The sequence below is a fragment of the Microchirus variegatus genome (assembly GCF_963457635.1).
Source record: "Microchirus variegatus genome assembly, chromosome: 1".
Taxonomy (NCBI): domain Eukaryota; kingdom Metazoa; phylum Chordata; class Actinopteri; order Pleuronectiformes; family Soleidae; genus Microchirus; species Microchirus variegatus.
The window spans coordinates 9,133,755-9,156,737 of NC_139802.1; the positions used below are offsets into that span (position 1 = coordinate 9,133,755).

At 40.8% G+C, this 22,983-nt stretch overlaps 1 protein-coding gene across 2 annotated transcripts in view; it reads left to right on the forward strand.

Moving 5' to 3' along the window:
• Window positions 1–4,579: 4,579 nt before the first annotated feature.
• Window positions 4,580–22,983, forward strand: part of LOC310925336 (plectin-like) — a 99,820-nt gene continuing 81,416 nt past the window's right edge. For both annotated transcript variants that reach the window (XM_083887272.1, XM_083887262.1), the window contains exon 1: window positions 4,580–4,709. In XM_083887272.1, the coding sequence (XP_083743398.1) occupies window positions 4,619–4,709 (91 nt within the window). In that variant the 5' untranslated portion in view covers window positions 4,580–4,618. The remainder of the gene's footprint in view (window positions 4,710–22,983) is intronic.

The window sequence follows — 22,983 nt, forward strand, 5'->3', positions numbered from 1 at the left end:
CACTGATGAGAACCTCTCTAAAGAAATGTCATGTGTAAATTAAAAATGCTGGGATTGTGTGTAAAATCACAATAGCTTATTAAATGACCTCTAACCACAGATCAAGCTCCTTAATCAAACACCGCTAACATACTCTTGCAAACAGCGGTATCCAGTTTGCCCAGCAGGTGGCACTTTTTATTTAAGTGGCTGCAATGCAGAAAGTGTTCACTCTGGAGAGTCATCACAGACTCTGGAAAAATGTGTCTCATTTCCCACACCCGTCTCAAATAACATTGACTACATAGTGTGGTCCTTGTGTCCCTGGTGTGATGGCGCTCCACCTTATTTCATCAGAGAGAACATTTTTTAATTCCACATGTGGCATTTATGCCCTTCTCTATTACGCAGTGCACGAGGTAAGGCCAATGAACCCACACTGTTGCTCTGATGTTCTGCAAATGAGTGTGGGCAGATCCAAACAAGCTGCAGCAGAGTAACCGGGCCACTACTCTGCATCACACATGCTTGTGTTGTGGAAATCCAGAAGAGGGAGCCAGCTTTTTATATTTGTTTTTAGGCTCATCTCTTGTACCGCCCATGATTTTACTGCAATTACTGCACTATGATTGCCATATACTGCAACAAATGATTTATCTGGTTATGAATGTGATCAGGTCTTGGCAGAGTGAGTATCCTGTGGTTGGATTTAGGTACAAAGAGCATGTGGTTAGGTCATGTCACAGGGTTAAAACGGGGTAACAACTTTGTCCTTGTGGTTTGCTGCTTGACAAATGTCTCACTCTCTCATTTATGGCTGCAGATCCTTTCATCTCCAGGTGTAAATTGTACATGAGAATAATGTCACTTTTGAAATTCTAACTTTTTTTTTTCTGCCCAGAATTTCATCTACTCATTTTTAGTGTTAATAATATTCTTCATCATTGATTTATAAAATGTATCATTGTCTCTACCCTGGATTAGTTTTGTTTAAATTTTTATCATTTAATTGATATTACTGATTAATGTTTGCTGTAAAATAGCACAGTCACATCCTTAGTCAGTTTCCCTGAATAAAAAACAGTTATAAAGGATGACCAAATGTAAGACGTTTGATACTTTGCAGGAAAGTAAAAGAGCAAGGTGTTCTGGGAAACCGGGGCAGGCTGTGCATGCAACCATCAGGTCTGGAGGGCTGACAGAGACATGCTGCCTGCTTTTATGTGAACCATGTGTCCACATTGCATTCTTTAACCTGTGCTTTAGAGGAGGGGTTCCTGGACTTTGTTCCTCTGTTGCACTGCTATTGATTATAGTTTGTCTACTAACAGTAAGACAACACAGTGATTTGTTTCAAATGAATCATTGTGGGTCATGTTAGGTGGAAAAACAAGGACAAAAAAATGTTGCTACTGACAAAATAACTTCCACCATCAACAGGGTGTAGATGTTTGCCTTCTTCCACGGCCAGACTATCTGTCTAGCTGTTAACTTTAGTATTAAATTCCTGTCTAGGTGTGTGTGCGTCACACATGGTTTTGTTTGTTTACACATCAGCAATGAGTTGTGATTCAATAATTCCCTTTGTGGATGAACATACAAATGATGCACTGTGATTATTTGTAAAGACTGGCATTCCTTTCTCAGAATAAAGTGGTGAGACATAATGTCAGATGCAGCATCACTTGTCCTGCGAGTTGTCCCCACCATGTATGTATGAAAGTTGTGGGGAAAAAAAAACCCAATTTACTCTGCATAGTTTCGCTTTAAGCACTGCATTGGAATCCAATAAACGGGCTGTTTGTTTAATCGTTTAATGGATCCTTTACTAGCCAGAAGGAAAACAAATAGGGATGATACGATACCTTTTTTGTGTCCGATACCACAAATCCGAATATCTACCGATGCTTATTAGTCCGATACAGTCATTTTAGACCGTTAAATTGTTCATAAATTTTATGAACAATAACAACATATTTGTGCAGAGTCATTTCAAAGCCACAATTCTCCAACTGTGTAGCAAATATTGTTTTCCCAAAAAGAGGAATTAACTGTTCAAACATGACTGAGCTCAAATGCTTTTGCTGATTTGTCTGTCCATAATAGTGAAGCATCCGATATATATAGGATTTTTTGGGTTGGATCAGATTTTACATTTTTATTTTTCCGATATCTGATCCAGTGATTTTGACCAGTATTGGACCGATACCGATTCCCATCCCTAAAACAAAACTCTGAAACATATAGGATTACATTATCACAATTAATGGTGTAATCCTAATGATAATAATGGCAACATTTTCTTAAAATTTCCTTGAGTCTGATATTTGAAGTCTGGGTGGAAGAGGATGTCTTTAATTTCCCACCTCTGTTTGTTGTATTTGCAGTCATCCACTGGGAGCATTCACAGGCAAAGTATCATATGAAGCACACAAACACTATTTTTACTTGAGATGTGAGTGCACATACACTTCACATATACACCCGTACATGGAAACTTTGTGTGTCTACATGCACCTGTTAAACTGTGAAAACTACACACGCACACACAGACACGAACACGCACATGCATTTTACAGTTTTTTTTATCCTGTCTGTCCTCAGCTTCTATGTGACGCACACTGATATGATCACGTGCCGTAATGCCAGCCATGGTTGTTCAGCTGTTTGGGAGTGGACCGAGACCCAGAATGATCCAGCATGTGCACAGCGAGAAATTAAAGTGCCTTCTAATTGTCATCACTATGCGTATGATCTGGTGTCATAGAGTGGTAATTGTGGCTAATGTGCTAAACTTGTAGTCTGAAACATCTATACCAGTTTCCATTTAGGAGCAACACAACACTGAGGTCACATGCTGTTTAACCGGGAAACACTTGGACTCTGTTCTCCCTTTACAGTTCTGTGCAGTTTGATTTGTCACAATCCAGAGTGAACTTGTTGATGTCATTCTTCTGCTGCACCTCACCCTATACAGTTTTACTGTTGACTCTTAAATGTTTCCTCTGGAGGAGGAGGTTTATCAGTGTACTGTTTGTTCTCTGGGCTTTTAAAACTTATTTTACTAGTTGCACAATCTAATATTGGCCTCTTGACAAACCCCTGTCTGTTTTAGTATCCATACAATGTGTGTATTTATATGGATGAGAATAATGTCCATATTTTTAGGTAACTTCTTATATAGTAAAATCTAAAATTCAGAAAATTTCTGTTTCTGAACTTTGCAGTAGGAGTAGTAAAATATGCTGTCAGAGTGAGCGTAAAGATTAGACACACTTCTGTAGCAGCAGCAGCAGAGTGTTTGGAGTGGACTTATCTTGTTTCCTCTCAGGGAAATGTCCTGCCATAACTGATTTCTACACACACCGGCATGTAAATATTACAGGCTTAATGAGACATGGCATCATAAAGCTCCTTGACATTATTTTATTTTATTTTTTTAATTCAAACACTGACTAGTTGACTTGATTTATAGATAACAGTGTGCACTTTCCTTCTGTGCCAAAATAATATTATTGTTCATTTGCTCACTCATTACACTTTGTGGGAATCTGTATTATATTGGCACAGAAATTAAGCAACTACATTTAATTAAAATAACAGATGATGTCTTGGCATGTGTAGTTGACAAGGTTTTGTTACTCTAACTTATTTAGGTGAGTCATCATTTGGGTTTTTTTCAATAGTCAGTGGCTGCACTAACAGCTGATCAAGGTCATATCTACGCTGCATTTTATTGCTCTGAAGGAATCAACTTTCCTCACAGATCGGATGAAAACATTACAGCTCCCAGCTGGAGAGCCCCTCTGCAACACATCTTCTTTGTGATGACTTTACGTCCTTGAGCAACCTGCTGCTTCCTTTTCAAATGTGATGGGATTGCTGTATCGTATGGAGCTTCAATATTTTTACGAGAGTTCAGAAGAAACATGATTTAGAGGAGGAAGGGTAAAAAAGCGTGAAAACCTTTTGCCACAGTGTCTAAAAAAATTACATTGAGGAAATCTATATGTATGTAGTAGGGTTGTACCCCACCTTTCACCCTATGCCAGTTGGGATTGGCACCAGCGACCCTCCTGTGGAGGATAACGCCGTAGAAGATGGTTGATTCCATTACTTTTGGACACTTGCTATTTGGCTGCTTGTTTTTGTAAAAAAACAAAACATTTTTAGGGCCTTATACCATAGAAAGTGTTATGATGTTGATATAACATACATAATATCATTTTAATTATTCTATGTGACGTTTGTGTGACGATAAGGAGAGTAAACCATGTGAGACCAGTCTAATTCATGACATTGTGCTTGGAAAGCAGCACACAGTGAGTGTGTACGCCTGCTGCCTCAGTCTGTGTATCTTTAAGAGGAGGGGCCTGACCTTTTTTTATCAGGTTTTTTGAGACGGGCAATGAGAGGATATGTTAGAGAGGAGGGAGGAACGGGAGTGCAGAGGGGAGGGGGTGTGGCGGCACGGCGCAGGGCTGTGGAATGAAGTTGGGAGCTGTGGAGGTTTCACACACAGCTGAGAGAGAGAAAGAGACAGAGCAGACGTAGGACAGCACACGGGCTACCTCACACTGAGAGGAAAGAGCTGACCTAGAGGGAAACTAGGAAGAGGAGGAGAAGAAGAAGAGCCAGCATGGCCATGTACGAGCCTGCCTACCTGCCTCCGAATGCAGAGGAACAAGACTTCATTCAAGCATATGAAAACGTCAGAGAGAAGTATAAAGGTGGGCACCGGCACTCATCATTACATAGATGACAGTAATACGACTGCACGTGCTCATGGAAGAGTTGTGTTTTTCTTTCTCATTCAACTCCCTTGTTTTTTTCCACATTTATTGACACTGCACAGGTGCAGGCATGTGACTGTTTGCACATGCACCTTGCTGTGTCTTTCATCACACTGGCTGCTGGGCGTGTGTGCGCCTGAGTGCGCTGAGAGAGAGTGCGTTTATTGGTCGGAAAGAGCGACGGCCATGCACGACGCATCTCTTGACTGCTGAGTGTGTTATTGATTGGCGCACATGTGTGTCTCCATGCTGCCTGTGTGTGTGTGTGAGAGTCCAGTGGATTTACAGGAGGGCTTTCCTTTGATATGTGACCACAGCAACAAACCCATTGCTGTTGACCTCTGAACTTGGTGAGACTGGTGTGTGGGTCAAATCTCAGCGCTGCGCTGATTGTTATCCAGTATCAACAGAGAACATGAACAGGTGCAACTGAGGATTTCTTTAATACTGTGCAGGGAGTTCATGCTTTCCCTCTTAAATGTTCATCCCATTTGATCCCTTCATCCCTTTTTCTCCTCAAGTGTGCGGACCAGCATGCCTTATCTGGATTATCTTGCATAGTTTTCCTTTTTTTTTTTTTTTGGAAATGTCCATGTGGTATGGGAATTAACTGAATATGTTGAGGATGAAGTTGGAATCAATTTATCCCAGCACTTTTTTTCATCCCACTGATTTTGTCCTTGATATCTGTCAAGATGTTGTCATCTCAGCAGCGTCATCTGACAGCATGTTAGTTGAAAGCTCATTCCTGTATGCATCTGACATGATGATAATATTTCTCTCGTCCTTCCACTACATGTTGTTCTGCTCCAACAGAACATAAGGAAGAGGGAGAGTTCCTCCATAAATATTGCCCCAGTTTTCTTTTCCTTTTTTTCTTCTCGAGAGATCGTAGCTAATTGGCTCTTGTTGTATCAGCACATTTGCAGGATTTTTCGCTGTTGGTGGCTCTGTTTTGTGTAGATATCTAATTTTGTAAAGCTTTACACCTGTAAGCTGTTCATAGAATAATGTTTTGGCATACACTGTCCTCCCCCCAAAAAACCCTGCATTTACTGGGTCAAGCTCACTTGCAAAAGATATTCTAATCTCAAGGAGACCTCCTCGTAAAGTAAATAAATAAATAACACTTGGTGCTAACAAAGTGAGCTGTTGCCAAATAAAGTGGCTGCACCAGTAGATTCTTGAGGCCTTTTCATTGTATATAATTGGATTGTAACTGGAGATATGCACTGTTGTCAGGCCAAACAGGATCTGTTAAAGGGGGTTCTGGCATCGATACTGTGGAAAGACTGAGTGGAAAGTGAGATTCGGACAGGTTTTTAAAAGAATTGTGAAGATGCCTGGAAAGGGTAGAAGGGCAACAACTGGTCTTAACAACTTAAAAATTCCATAGGAGCAACAGAATGGATTTGTTATACGAGTGCATGGCTCTGCGTGGGTTCGTCAGGTCTGTGTGCTTTTAGTGCCGTTTCTTTTACCAGGAGGATAACGGGAAGCAGGAGCCAGCTTTGTGGCAGGTGTTTATTTTCCAGACGTTCCTCCGTGTTCCTGCCTCATCTGTGCTGCTCTGAGATTCTGCTCTCCTTATTAAGGCACGCTGATGACACAGCCAATGAGTGAGCTGTCTGACTTTGATACACCCACTTCATTACAATCATGAAAAAAATACCAGAGAACATCAGGGACTGATGAATCTATACCTGCAGGTGTCTAGGTATTCAACAGCATCAATATATGTGTTGCTACATGCATCATCTTTACTCTTGGGAAATATAAGCACACTGTCCTACATAGCTGCCCTTGTCCATTTTGTCCACATACTGAACTGATTTTTGGTCTTTTCCCCCACTAACAGTCCAGAAGCAATAATCTTCAGAAGAACAACATTATTGCATCAAAATCCACTTTACAATGACACCGTGTGAGGACTGGACTGATGAGTTAGAAATGAACAGTCATTTGAATGGTAACAGCAACCTTTTGTGAATGCTAGAAAGATGGCTAATAGTAAAATTACTGTGTAGCCATAAAAGCAAAAATTTGCCTACTGTATGTTATCACTGACACCTTCTAGATATTTTATAAACGTTCATTTATGGACCTTTTCTTATCCCGGGCAGCACTTTCAGTTGGTTGTAAATTGTCGGGGAAAGCTTCCTTCAGTGTTGGCATTTTTACATTTTCTTTCAGTTTCACACATTTTACCAAATGGGTTTAAAAAGTGATAATCAGTCAGTCTTCTCTCGCAATATTGACTCATTGCTTGCTCTAAATTGTAAGTGGCTGAATGGTGAAGAGCTGTCCTCCTCCTTCTGATGCAATTTGGGCAGTAACAGCTGATGTTGCTGGGTGACCTCGGCAGGGGATTGCCCCGGTTCATGTCGGATGGACTGCTGATGGGTGGGCAACCATGGCTGGAATCCACTTTTTGCCCCAGTGTCCTGTAAGGCCTTGTCCTATGCCCCACAAGGCTTAAAATAACCCCTAAATATAGCTGTGGCCACATTCAGTCTGCCAATTAAGCAGTTATTTTTGGCATACTTGATTGTCGTTTAGGGGTAATTTTCATTCTAGCTTCTCATTGGCTGTACAGAATGAAACATTTATGAATGAATGAATCATTGAGGAGACTCTTTGCTTTGGAAGGCTAATAGAAGAGCTATCTTTATGAATGACTATGACTATGAATGCCTTCTACTTACAGTGTATTTCTTTGTTTTAGGTAATATGTGTTATGAATGAACAAAGTGTGAACTGTGTGCTTATGTGTCACATACTGTATAAAAAGAGGTACACGAGTGCTGAAGTCATGTATACAGTATTTCAAACCCTGTTGAGTGTGACAGGTCAGACGCTTGTGCTGATGCCAGTCATGTATTTTAAGTTAATTCAGCTTTCTGAGCTGTAAAGGATGTTTGAGATGTGGCTCACATCAGCAGCAGCCACAGAATGACAAGGGTGAAAACGTGACCAGTAAAAACAAATGGTACTCAAGTGGCCTCGAGAAAAGCACTTGACCTACAACAAGTAGATGTGAATGTAGTCTTTGTAATTGTATGAATTCAGGAAATTCCACTTACAGAAAGAGATATTTTAATCATGGCTAGTGTTTACTGTATTGGCTACCACCATTACCTATGTTTTTCCCCTGCACATAGCAATGTAGCTTCCTTGTAACATACTTAAAAGGTCCAGTCTGCTACATTTAGAAGGGTTTGTTGGCAGAAATTGAATATAGGCCACTGCTGCCCATAAGTATGTTTCTATGTACAATTGTTACACTAACCTTTCCATTTTAGAAGTTAAAATGTTTGCCTGGGGTTGTTGAAATTGTTCCAAAGTCCTGTAGTTATTGAGATCTGACTCATATATCAAACTAGAGTCATATACTCCTAATAAGGGAAAGAGATATGTCACCTGCTGCAAAAAATACAGCTTTACAAAATGTACCTTGTAAGGGCTAAAATGAATGAAACCCGTACAGTTAGTTTTCCATCCCAACTGTCCCTCTGGCTACTGCTACTATAAACACAAAGTGCTGAATTCATATTGAGGTCAGCTGTGGACAGATGTCAGTGCCAGGTGAGACGCTCATGGAAAGTGGACGGTTGCAAAACCTGCAGAATCAGTGTGTGTGGAGGTGCAAACCAAAGAGGAAAATGCCTACAGCAAAAACGTTCTGTTGATCCATTTCCATTAAACACAGCAGCTAAAATGAAGTGACACATTCAACTCTCACTGTTTTTTTTTCTCTCTGTGGAACATTTGTAGCCAATAGTCTGTGTTACGAGAATAGACTTATGTTTTCAGTTTTGTTTTCATTTTGTCATTTCATGTTTTTTCATGTGTGTCAGCATCCTGTTGCCTGGGATAAAACAGCAGTGATTCCTGGCTCAGCAGCTCAGGTCAAAGTTTACGCTGGGGCAGGGTTTTATAAACTTGACTGTGTAGGAAATATATGGGGAGAGACAGGGAAAGAGAACGAAAGAGAATCTCTTCAGTGATGTTTGTCTAATCTTTCAGCCCTCCTGTCAAATACCTATTTGCAGAACAGAAACTGGTATCATTTAAAGCCTTAAGGGAGATTCATGAAAGAAAACCCAGTTTTAATGACTATTACCTACATATATACATTTCTTTTTTCCTGTATCTCTCTGTTGGTTGTTTGTTTGTAAGCACAATTATGGAGAACCTACATCACATATTGTCATGAAATCTTGTGGAGGGATGGGTGGGATATGGGCCGAGTAAGAACCGGTGCAGATCCAGGAGTTGGTTGCATTTAAGTGGACTAGTTCAAAGCTGAGTCAATACAAATGATTTCTAAGTGAGGAAATTTGTGCCAGAGAAACTTGGGACTTTTTGTTTTAACTGACTGGTTTAGTAATTAATTCGGCTAATCCCAGTTTCATGCAGTGCTGGTCAAATTTTTGTAGTTTAGTCAGTGACCCCAGTGGGAATATCAACATTCCACCCACCTACTTAATTGCTGGGATTTTGGAATGCAGCACGATTGCTTAAAAAGGAATTTTTGCTCGTACTTGAGACTATGTACAATCTCTCTTGATCCTGTTGTATGTTTTGAGTCAACTGGCTTAATATTCAAGGTAATCTATTCAGGTAAAAGAAGGAAGACCTTGCCAGTGTGCTTATTTTTTAAATTAAATTAAATTAAATTAAATTAAATTAAATTAAATTAAATTAAATTAAATTAAATTAAATTAATTGTATCTTAAATAGCATTGGACTTAAAGTTTAAACTTGTTGCAGTGTGTATGTTAGATACGCCAATTTGACCGAAACATACATTTGGTAAAATCCAGTTAAATTCCATCAATCACAGTGATGCTCCTGTCTGAATGTATGACATTGCTAAGCCAGACAGATCTGTTACATAATCTAATGTGTCACTCTTTAATGCTGCACATCAGACCTGTAGGTGCTACATCATGAAATGTGAGTGTTATTGGCTTTCTATTTAACATGACAGCAGAATAATTGCAGCTTAACTCTTTTACTCAGTGACAGCTCTCATATACTGTATAAAGGAAGCAACCGTGTTAGAAGTCTTTGACAGCTGACTCTTTACACAAAGCGAGTGCTGTGCTGTTGAAGCATTTAGAGTTTTCCTCTCTGATTTTTACAAGGACTGAAACACATGGCTTTGTGTCTCGGGTGGAAAGAAATGTGTGGAAAACACATTTGTGCAAAAAATAGCGAGGTTCTAACACCTGGTTTGTTTCTGACAAAACACTCTGTGGCTTTGTGCTGCAGTGCAGGCCTGGGATGCTTTATTAGACTCAGTAATAGTCTGAAGGGATTGTAGTTTCAAGGCTCCAAAACAAACACACGCAGACACAAACACACATGCTACCACTGCTGCAAAATATTACTGCAGCTAAAACTCAGAAGAGACAGAAAACAATAGATGGATTTCCCTAAATGGATTTTTCTTGAAAGTAGGTGTGTTTGCCGATATCTGATAATAAAGTTAAAAGCCAATATCTGCCAATATTATTATTGCACCAATAATATTGTGCGTCCGTAAAAACTACACATTGCATATTATGCTATTTGGTAGTGCTGTGCAATAGGTTAACGCGTTAACGTACGACACATTTCCTTGACGACTGACACGCATGACGTCATGTTTACGTGCCGTGACACCAGAGTCCATGCACCGTTTACCAGTTAGCTCTGTTAGCTGCATTAGCTCCTTTTAGCGCCATTATCGTGTCTACAGTCGAACTGGAGCGGTCGGTTTATTGAACGAAAAGAGCAGCTCTACAAATCACCAGCGTACCTGTGTACTGTATATGTGTGCCTCTGTTTTTAAAGCTTAGCGTTACTTTAGAGACTCATTTTAACAATCCGGAGTTACGTAAACATGACATCACGCACGTCTTTTTCCGGTCAGTCTTCATGGAAACACGTCGCGCGTTAATGTGCGTTAACGTTGACACCGTTAAACACCGTTGACGCGTTAATGTTTGACAGAACTACTATTTGCACAATGTGTGTTTTTTCCTGTGTCTGGCATTATAGGTACAAACATCCAGAGCTGAAAAGTCATTTTAAGTGCTAAAAAAACCTGTTTTATCTGCTATAAGTGTGTATATTGACCTTGAATATAATCCCTCTCCTTTTTGGAACCACATTCCCCGCATCCATCTTGCCACTGTAAGCGTAGGCCAGTTTTTAGAGAGAGCTTGAATGAAAGACACTTGGGGAGAGCTGACAGCGTGTGAGCTGTTTGACATACTCTTACAGTAATTGAAGGACCATCTGTTTCACTGTCGCTGGAATTAACAGAAATCTGCTTGTCCACTCTGAAGGAGCACTCTGTTGAGGGAAGACAAGAACTTTTTGATAGCTGGAGTAATTTTATTCATATTGACCACCATCCAGATTCCTCTGGAAGCAAGAGGCAAGTGGGAATATTTCAGCTTTATTGCCAGTAGGACTTGAATAGACTTTAGGGTTATTGCACTCAAAGGGAGTAATAATGGAATCACTCCTTTCCACACTATTCACTGTGTGATGGTGTGTATTAACAGACAGCGATAAAAGGGCGGTTGCGCATGTGTGAGTCAGCCCTGTCATTTCCTGACATTGACAGTCAATGAGTTTATTGCTGGTCAGTGGTATTCAGTGCAACCGGAGCCGGTCGGTGTGACGGTCACCGCACGGGCCAGGAATGTTACAGCAGGTCACCTCACACAGCTGACGGTGGGAGGGGTGGGGGATGTGCCCCACGTGCACACACATGCAAACACAGTGACATTAAATTTCTCACCCCTCTTTCCACACGCTCACATTATTGACGGCAAACATGACTAAAGGAATAACTTGTTACATTCTTCTCTGTTAGCAGATCACTTGATCTAATTTGGCCTGATGCCTGTCTGCAGCTTTGAATACCTTCCACGGTCATATTCCTCTGGGCTTCGGCGGAAGATGCAGTTTAGACACTGCCATATATGGTGGGGCTGTATCACCAAAAAGAGGCAGACAAACTGGCGTTACATAAAAAAGCGTATGATGTGTGTCATAGATAAAGATGTGTCAAGGACGTTAGACCACTGGAAAACTAAACAGTGCCTCTCGTGTGTTTCTGTGTCCATCGATCTCTTGGTCTCAGGGGTGTGGCCACACTCGCTTCTGCCACAGGTCAAACAACTCTGGAAAAAAGCTGCCTGTTTAGTGTTGTTTGTTTTCTTATCTCAAAGTTCAAATCACTGCTAATTCTGGCCCTTCCTGTAGTGCAGTAGCTGCACTTTGACACAGCTACTGTAAACTCAGTTGTAGCTTGAAAGCAACTTTGGGTGGAATGGGCCAAGTGTGTAATATTTCACCTGATTCTTCTGCAGTTCAAACTGTTTTCACAGTTATGGCAGGAGTATGGTTGATGTGAAGCAGGACTATGGAAGCATGGGGGGGGGGTATGGTATAAATCACTATCTCTCTGGCTTTAACAACCAGAACTCACAGCTGAAGGTAAGGACTGAGGTTTGTTTACCTGATACGACATGAAGTCAGTGAGGTGGTGCCTGCATTACATAAAGCTGTCCTTAGGCCAATGTTGTTGCACCTTTCAACTATATTAAAATAATATGTAACTGTATAGCACAGCACGACATCGCATTATCACATGCCCTAGAGTTTACAGAGTGCTTCAAGAGAAAGCAAGAAACACAAAGAACACAGGAGGTAAAAACTAAATCAGCACAAGATCTTACAGTAGGAGGCAGTAGTTTGCAAGAGTCCGTCGATAAATTGAGACTTGCATGCTAGTGTCAATGTTTAGAAAGCTGGTGAAAGTGCGTGGGAGAATTGGTGTCCAGCTCTCAGACATGCAGGACAGAGGTCCCACGGACTATACTCAGAGCTAAGACTTGCGGGCAGTAGCCAGTGTGGCGCCTCCAGGAGAAAACTCCCCGTCATGCATAGTGGAGACAGAAAAAGATGATGAGGCATTCAGAGAGTGTGGGAGAGAGATGTGATTGGAAAGAGAGAGATGGAGCGCTGCTGTGAAACCGAGAGGAGTCGGAGATTGAAAGCAGAAATTAAGAGGAAGCGAAAGCACAGTGTAATGGAGAGGAATGGTGCACTCCTTTTGTGCGCTTAGCATTAATCAGGTACTGTGTGGTTGGTTTTTCTCTCAATAGTAGATGAGACAGGTAGAGGCCTTCTGTCACTTTGACTCCTGCTGAACACCTGTTATATTGCACTCCTGTCTGTCTCTGCCACTTCAATGGTACATTGAAAGTGTTCTGTTCAAGCTATTACTGACAATGTTACCTAATAAATTATTAGTGAAGTGACCAAATAACCTATAATTCATTTAAATATATTAATTTCCTTCTCAGATGGTTATTCTTAGTGATATTGAAAGAGTTCCACTTTGACCTTAGCCTAAGGAATATTAAACATGATGGTATGGAAAGGAAGTTACAAATGAGTACTCTTTCTGAAGAACTACAATAATATATTATAATATAATATAAAAAAATATAACATGCACACAAACTGCCAGCTCTATTTACTTTCTCATAAGGCTCAGTGGATGCTGTGCATGGCACACCCTGTGTTTCCAGCCTTATGTAAGCATTCAGCTCACAGCTCCCTGGGGATTTCAACTGCTCCCTATAGGAACACAATGTGTTTAGTGAATATCTTATGAAATACACTGTGCTCCATTCATTTATAATATATGCCCTGACACATTAAATGTTTCATCTATTTGAAATGGAGATTAATAAACATGTCTTGGCTACTCTGGGTCTGATAGTGTCACGACATGTAGTTTCCTGTCAACTCTATTCAACTTGATTGCTAAGTACAGCCCCTAGTGGATCACTGCCCTCATAACAGGAGCCCTCATAAAACAAAGCAATGGAAAATGTAAACAGAATAATTTACTTTTATTGAAATCCCCAAGACATAAAAAGCTTCAAGCTGATGTACTGGACCTCAGGGACAGTAGCTGAAAAAGATGATTAGGTTGAGGTCCAGTTTCATATTAAACATGCTTGTGGTGAGCATGAGGATTCTAAGATCATTTTTAATGAAGCCATGGATCAGTCTCTCAGTAGCTGATAGTTGAGTCTAAATAAAGCTCAAATGACCGCATCCCTTTGGTGATGGTCTTGGATCCGCTTCAAGTAAAAGCCAGTGAGTCACAAAGTAGGCGGCGGCGGACCTTTGAGCCCCCATTTCACTCCCCGTCCACTGCGGAAAGTTTTTCACTTTAATCACACACCTTCTTTTTCTTGACTCTGAAAATAGGATGTGAGTTAGAGCAGAACCTCCCAGTGTCCGCCTCTACTGTTGTAATTTATCCAAAAAAACAGGAGGCTCTTTACAAGGAGCTGTCTCACACAAGTTTAGAGCCCCCTTGGGTCCTGGTCTTAGGTCCTGAAGGGTGGGGCATGTAGGAGGAAACCTGCATAGGTCATTGGTTTCTTCTCTGCCTTAACTCCCAGAATTCCTCACCAGTTTTGTGTGTATTAGCATGGCAGAGGAATCAGCAAGGAGGTCGAAACAGCTGCTAGATCATTGCCTGTCAACAACAAGTTCTCTTCTCCTACACATTGTTTTTCAGCTTTGTACACACACAACACATGGGACTGTTAAATGTGGCAAATATGAAGAACACAGACACTATTTTTTCAATCTGACGCAATACTTTCACAACACCACTTTCTGGATTCACATGCTGCGATCTGCTGTATTCAGTCCACTGGCTCACACAGTGGGGAGGCTTCTCTTCTGCTGACTGCTGCTTTCGGCCTCTAATCTCGTACATTGGACAGGAGATTTGAGTGGCTGGATGACCTCAGACAGGTGGAATGCTCTGTCTGGATGCTGCATCAGGGCTACCAGTCTGAAGGGTTTGCGTGCAACTGAGCTGAGAACTGTCAAGGCTGTAAAACGTCAGAAAACAGGGTTAGAATACAATATACGCAGTGAACACATGCATAAAAATATTTCAATGCCGGCTGAATTCATAGAATGCAATAACAGCACACACACAAACACACACACACACACACACACACACACACACACACACACACCCACACACACACACACACACACACACACACACACACACACTGATACAGTTGACAGAGACAGGCAGGAATCATGCAAGAGGCGGCCTAATCTAGCTGCAGTGATAAACCCATCAGTGATGCAGTGAACGGTGACTTTGACTGTCAGTGGGAGGTTCAGAGAAGATCCCCTAAGCAGGCAACAAAGACATCTCAGCAATTTACAGTCTGCCTGGCTGCTATTAAACTCCTGTGCAGATTAGCAGGATCCTGCTATTAAGTCTGTGCTGGACTTGCAAACTGCAGCGAGGCTCAGACCGGAGCAGAACGACAAAAGCCCCACTCGTAACTCTCGTTCTTCCAAATACCTAGTTATGAAATGCTGCTGGTGGTTGAAGGTCCCATCCCCGTAACCTTGAACAGCTGAAGAGTTAATGTTTGAGACTGTAAGCTGTGTTTGTTGCCGTATGTAACCATATGAACAGCTGCAGGTCTGCAGTTTGTTTTACGTCTCAGTTAAACATTTGAAATGGACACGAGAGGAAAAGCGTCTGTGCATTCCAAATGTCAGGCGAAGGGCAAAAGTTAAGTAGGGACTCAAGAAAGCCATACAATATATTATTGTGTGCTTTTAATTAATTTATTATCACCTGGAAAATTAATATCTTATGTGTCCTTTCCTTTAGAATGAGACATTTATATTTCATAGGAAGTGGGTAGTCTTCCACAGAGTATGCTGTGTTTTACCACTATGTTTGAACAGTAAGTATTCAGTTGTTGCAATATGCAATTCCACCTCTAGATGCCACTAAATCAAATCCCTGAGTTTACTTGAGTTTTGCTAACATGGATGTTGTCACTGTCACAATTTGTGTTTAGTCCTTTTGTTATAATTGCATGGTCTGAAGTATGAGATGCGTTTAGGGTGTGTACAACATGTACCCCATTTCTGCAGAAGAAACTGAAATCTTAACATGTAATGTCTTTACTTATGTACACAGTTCTCATTGTCTAGTCAGTGTAGAAAGTGCTTGTAATAATATGGAACATGCCACACTGACGAGAGTCAGCCATGGAAAAGGCGGCGATGGGCACAGGTCCAGAGGGCCACTGATGTCAGCCAGAACAAGTAGAAAAAAAGCTGGCACTATTTTTAAATGCACACATGTTTATGTGGATCTCTCTATTAGTATGTTATAAAAAAAATAGAAAAATATATAAATATTGAAACTACTGCTGACTGCTACATCTACTTCCAACAGCTGTGCACTCTTATAAAAGTGTGTCAGTACACATGATTGAATTCCCCTTGACAAGGCAGAACTACTACACTTCCATTTCTCCTCCCGCCAAAAAAAGCATCAGTTGTTTCCTTCCGACGTCTTCTATTATGGACAAAAAGCCATGCAGGCATTAAATCAAATAGCTCTGCAACAAGGCAGCCTGCTGTCTGACCTGAGACTGAAGAGGAAACAAAAACATTACTGGATGCATTGATTTACCATCATGTAGTCTGGTAGATTTTGATTTGGCACAGTTTAATTAATTTTCTTTGGCTTTGACTGCAGACTGTACGTCAATGAACAGGCAGGGCTTTGACACTTCGTACAAAGGAAGCATTGGTTTTCTAAGAATAGTCACACAAAGGATAATTTGTTGAATGGCTGAACTACATGTGTCTGTTATTTTTAATTATTATAAATAAAAAAAAAAATTGATAACTTTATATTATGAAGAGTCTTATTGCTGTAGAAGATTTGTGTTTGAGCCACATGAGGGAACATGGTGAAGCATTTGGCTGTTACAGCTACAGCTATTTCCCTTGGAGTAGTCGGTGGAGACCAAAGCAGAGCAAGAGCTGTCATAGACGTAGACCTGATTAAACTCACGACGCAGCCTGCGGTGTAATTTGAAACATGACCCTCTCTCTCTGATGGATGTGTAAATTAGCACTTCCTTACGAACACATTTGTCATAAAAACTGATTAAAAAAAATACCAATGGTGTGGACAGTCCGTTTCTGCTGCCCCCATGTGGCCGGCATTGAGTTATTGTAAATAAATGTGTATTTCAACCCAGGCCATAATATTTCCTTGAGCCTAACCAAATAATTAGGGGCCTAAACCTTTATTGAACCTTAATAACAAAAGCTTTGTGACATCATTTAAAAATGTGTGTTTTTTGTTAGATATATTTTTGACACTTTCTAGCAACATTGACAGCATTGTCACTTGTGGGTATTTTTTCATGAATGCATTGCTTCGTCAAAGTGACTGCTGTGATGAATATGTTCATTTTTATTATTACTTGGCTAGTTTGGTTAGAAATTGGACAGCAGGAGTTGTTTGTGGTCGGAATGCGAGAGTAGGAGTCTCAAGCAGGGCGTGCTCTGCTTGCACATGCACACACACACAAGCTCAACAAATCAATATAACTTTCTTCCATCCTCTGCTTCCTGTTTATCTGTATCCTCCACAAATTCCTTCCTGATGTCTTGCCCGTCGAGTGGAGTGATTGATAGCTAATCCACTTTTTATCCCGAAGGGCTGGGTTCTAGCAGCTGTTGACCTCTGCGATTGGCTAAGGTAAAGGTGCAGTGACTGACTGAGAAAGGCGGTAGAGGAAGAAGAGGAGGGGCCAAGGGAGGAGAGTTCAGATTCCTACATACAAAATGTTTGTGTGTGTGTGTGACTGAAAGGAAGTAGGTTTGTGTGTGTGTGCGCACATGGTGTGCCACAGGAACCAAAACAGTGCAGCGTCCTGGTCAGTGGACTTACAGTAGCAGGGACAGAAGGAAAGCGACCAGAGAGAGATGGAGCAGACTTTCATTCTTTAAAACACATCAGACAGAGAAATCTACTCAGAATTAGAGCTGTCATCACTTGTGCCAAAGGGGAAAAAGGGGAGTTTTCAATCCTCATCAATATTTACCACATTCACTTATTAGTCTTCAAACGGAGGCCAGGAACTCACAATGGACACCTGCAGGTCTATTCAAAATGAGATAGCATCTCTGAAAGGTATTTCTTCATTCTGATTTTTGTGTGTTCTTGACTGTGCATAATGTGGAATTCGCATGAAATGAACTGGCCGGACAAGAAAGAATGAAGGGGGGCAGGTTGTTATGTTGTTGTGTCTCTGTGGGAAGGCAGACAGGGAGGGGTGTCACACTCTGGTATTGTTTTGAGAAGCAGCAGAAGCTCACCACATCCCCATCTCAGAGTAGACACGTCGCTTCTGGATTATTGTTCCAAAATGAAAGATAACTTTTAAGTTGAACTTAACTGTGGATAGAAGCAGAGAAGAAGCTCCTTTCACCTCTGTGTTGGACTTCTCTCTCCTACCTGTGTGAGGTTTTTAAAAGAAACCGTATCACTCTCATTATGTCCTGTTTCTTCTGAAGACACAAATACTGACGATTGACTGATTAGAAGTAAGTAGTAAGTAGAAGTGAGTGCTTCAAATATGCCAAACTATAAAGGGCTACTCATAGTTCACTCATGTATGCGCTGATCTCGCATTTGCCATGCAAACACTCCATGCAAAGTTTCACATCATGTCGTCTCAGCTAAAGTCAGATGTGGTATAGCAGGTAATGCATGGGCAGCTCTACCTTGACTTACCTGTAACTGTGTGTCAGCAGGTGTGTGACAACACATATTCCCTTCATTATCACATAAAATGGGGAAGATGACTGACATGTTGTTGACATCATTTAGTTTTTGCATTGTATTTTTCAGCCTGTCAGCTTTGACCTCTTAGAGCAACTTATGCGTGTTAGTCCAGTTATACTGATATTAATGAGAAGGTAGAATGCGATGACCACAGATGTCAAAAGAGTTTATTGTAAACACAGCTAATAGGTGTAACTGGTATGAGTTGGCATGTTTTTTTGACAGCTTTTAGCCTAGACATACTGTACAGTTTGCCAGGATTGTGTCCTATGTATCTTATGTCCAAATACAGTACAATGTAATACTAGAAAACTACAATACCAAAGACTGCTCACACAGACCAACCTTTCTCTCTGATAATGTATAATTGATAACAACTTTATCTCTTGGATACATATATATATTTGCATAAAAATTTGCTGTTGATCAGACACAGAACATTTGTTTAAGTCACTTTAGGCTCTACTAATTTGATTAATTGTCAATCAATTAATCACAAGACTTGCAAATAAGACCCCTAAAAGGACAACGGAAGGATGTATAGTTATCTGATGGTACCATGATGCCACTCCCCCACCATTATGGATGTGGATAAGGTGACAGCAGTGGCTGTCAGGGTAGAATAATGGTTCAGAGCAAAGTGGTGGTCATATAGATTTTCATGATCACCCTGACTTAACACACAGATGCCTGCCAGCTTGTTTTTTTCTTGTGGAGTGTACTCATGCATGATTTTGAATCCCAGAGTTAAAGAATTAGCAGATAGTGGGAGATGCTGGACACCATTTCTCATCACAATGCTAGAGATGATAGCATCGAGGTTCAGCAGTGTCTCAAAATAAAGTGTCTGACACTTTGGTTTTTCCTGGTGCATGTGATTCTTCACACAGTAACACTAAAAGGAAACTATATATTGGATCTCACCACGGTGCAAAAGTTAGACGAGGCCTACGAGCGACTTCAGTGTGGGGACACACTCATTCATCAGATATCTTGAATTGAATTTGAAGGATTTTAGCGACATAATATCACATGCTTCTAACAGTGCGTGTCAGTGCACATGCTATGTGTGCAAGGCCTGTCAGATTTACACAGTCTACACTCTCTCATTAGCTCCCTGTGTCTCATCATCTAATGGTTTCTGTATCAGTTGCTCTTCCTCAGGGGAGATCTGCAGCTATAACTTAAAACCCCAGAGGCATTTTGACGTTTTACCTTGTCACATATATCCACAGACAGCTGCTGTGCACATTTGGAGATGAGCTGGAGCATCCTACTACATCCTACATCACTCAGCACCTATCTATTACTGAACAGGACTAGGTTTATTAATTTAAACCTACATTTATAACTTTATTTATATATATTTCATACATAAGCCATGAAAAAAACCCCACCAATGCTAGAAATTGGAGCATTTGTAGTTAATGTATTTATTTGACCTAAGTCAACTGAGAACTAGTTCTCATTTACAATAATGACCTGGCCAAGAGGCAGCATAGAAACAGGGCAGAAACAACAAACAAAGAAAGAGGGATACAACAACAACAAAACAATATTAAACCATTCATTGTGAAAATAGATAAATGTTAAATGCAGAAGCAGCAGTCGTGCACTGTTGCCCTGACTAAGTTTTTAAAAGAAGAGAGTAGAAAATTGAAAGATGAGCGACCAAAGGAAGTGCAGGCTTTGGGGATGAGAAGGTAATAAGGCTGCGCAAGGAAAGAAGAGCACGACTGATGCTATGGATATTATATTATGACGATAAGATGGCATTTTACCAATATGGGTTTTATAAAGATTCACCTTTATTTATTTCAGCAAACCGATATACATCTGGCCAATGACACACTGAAGAATGTGTTTGTTCCTGCCACATGTATCTCAGTGACTACAAATATAACCTCATCATATAGGACCTCGATAGGAGCTTGAGGGCCCTTCAGGTCATCTTTAACACAGTGATGGGAGGACACAGGGCGTGGCCCTTGTGCGTGTGTGTGCAATTTCCTCGCTATTGTCTGAATGAAATAACTTTTGCTGTGGAGGAAATGTTGCTGGGACTGTAAATGTGTCTCTATTGCAATAGCTGAATTATTTGGAAAAAAAACTTTTCTGACTGTTGGGAGCGCGATGACAGATTTCAGGCTCCCTCATCTTCTTTTATGATTGTAAAACGTCATTATTTTTTGCTTTCAGGCATGGCCTTTCCTGTTCTTTGAGTTGCCGTTGTCAGTCACACACAGTGTGTACACAACATCCCTCCCTAATCAGAGTAACAGGGAATTCCCTGACCTGTTTGTAGGTATTGTGGTCGTAACCGCTTACACAGACACTATGCCTATGTCTTCCTGCCTTCATTTCCCCTGTTTCTGCGCCACTGGCCAAAGAATTCCAGCCCCTCTATCGCCATTTCCGACCTGAAGAGCCGCTTACGTGCACTCGGTTTCCTTCTGTCATACTTTGCTGCACCACTGTTTCCTGACCAATAGAATCAGTGGCAAAGGGGACACACTGTGCTATTTGTCATGTCTGGAGTGATGTAAGTTAAACAGAGGGTATGGCACGGGGGCTTCCAGGTTATTGTGTAATGAGTGAGTGTCATGCACATTTGAATGTTTTCCAGCCTGGCAGTTTACCTCAAACATGTAAGAGACGACTGTCTTTGTAACCCGACAGTGATGAAGGTCTTTTAATGTCACATCTCACATTCAAACCACAAAAAAAGAATTGTAAAATGTTATGAACACAGGTGTTATGAGTGGATATTATATTTCGTAGTCGTGTCTTCTTGTGTTGATGTTTACAGATCAGCATGAAATGAGCTCTCTTTGAAGTGCCACTTGCTGTGTTGCCATCACGGTGCATTCATGTGAACAATAAGCAGTGCCAGTAACACACTGGCTGGTTCTTTTATCTCCAGTTTGCTGATTACAGGGGAACACACTTTTTTTTTTTTTGCATTCAGGACAGTTTGAGGCCTGTGTTTGCTGCCATGACGAGACGCCACTGTTCGGTTCCTGAATGCATCACTCATTTTACAGCAGAGTGAGAGGTACTACAGTATATGCTCAGTATGTGTTTAACCCTAACCCTAACCCTGTCGGTGTGGTACTTTGCAGTTCTGAGGCCAGTTTGTTGTTACATGAGAGGAGGTTATGGAATTCTGAAAAAACTGTGCATTTTTCTTTCTTGCTGTGTAATTTTCCATCCAGTCATCACTCAGTTCTGTTCACCATGGCTAGAGATATACCTCTTATGATCCCATAGGTGAGGGTTATGTCTAAAAAAATGTTTTAAATCCTGTCATATGACCTCCAGATTCATGATGAGTGCCTAGTTGAACGGCTTCCACACATTATGGCTCGACTTTCCAACCGTTCCATCTGCCAGATTTGCCCCATCCACGTTCAATACATAGACTTTATGCACTTTGTTCTCTATGCTGTAGAGAAATCCTGCTTTTTTTTAATTGAATTTTTCACTGACGCTTTGTTTTCTTCTGTGAGATATCCTGATGTATCGCTATATCATCGTCTTGCAATACATTGATTATCACAGAATCGTTGAATTGTGATATTATTGGCATCGTGGACTGTGCATCCTGTGTTGAGGTACCATGTGATTCTCACCCCTGCTAAACGGTAAACTTAATATGCCTCATAATCATAAACTTACATTTTGTGTTGCATGTTTTAGCAGCACTCGGTCCCAAAACTGATCCAGTAACAAGTAACTCAAAGTCATTTTTGTATTTCCACTGTAATAGTCTTAATAGTGATAATAACTACTATATTTTACTGAGCTGCATGCAACACTGTATAATCTGTGATAGTTTCTGTGATAACTTTTTATGAATGTATTTTTCTATTAGTTTGAGAGTCTTTAGTACTGAAATTACGCCATTTTCAGATACTACTGTCGTGTCTTGCTGCTGTAGTGGATCCATTTTAATGTCCCGAATCCTGCTGAAAGAGCTCAAGAAATGGGGAGCACAATGACAGGAAGGAAAGACATTTTTAAATGAGGGTTTTGAAATTGTCGGGAAGTTGAACTCTCCTTCATGCAGAATGTTGATACATGGAACATAAACTATACTGCAGTGGTGTGCCATACTCATTTGGATGAGATATGTCGACTTGTTGTAGCGTGGATAAAATTCAAATGAATGCATGTTTGGTCAGAGACAACCAGCTGCCAAAACAGGCCTAAAAAGGAAACAAACTGTTGGACAAACGCTTATGTGTCAGAGGAGTGAGATGAGACTCAGGTCTCAAGTTTATTAGAAAACATGAAAGATATTTGGGGAGGACAGTTTGATTTTTTTGTAGTTTGACAAAGAACTGCTGCTCGTGGACTCTGAACTTAAAGGAACGATGTGCAGCAGTCATAAAAGTGTTTGCTTCTATGCATGGGAAAATCTAACCTGTGGTATATTATCCCACGGGTCGTCTGGTCACAGAGACTGAATACAAAACA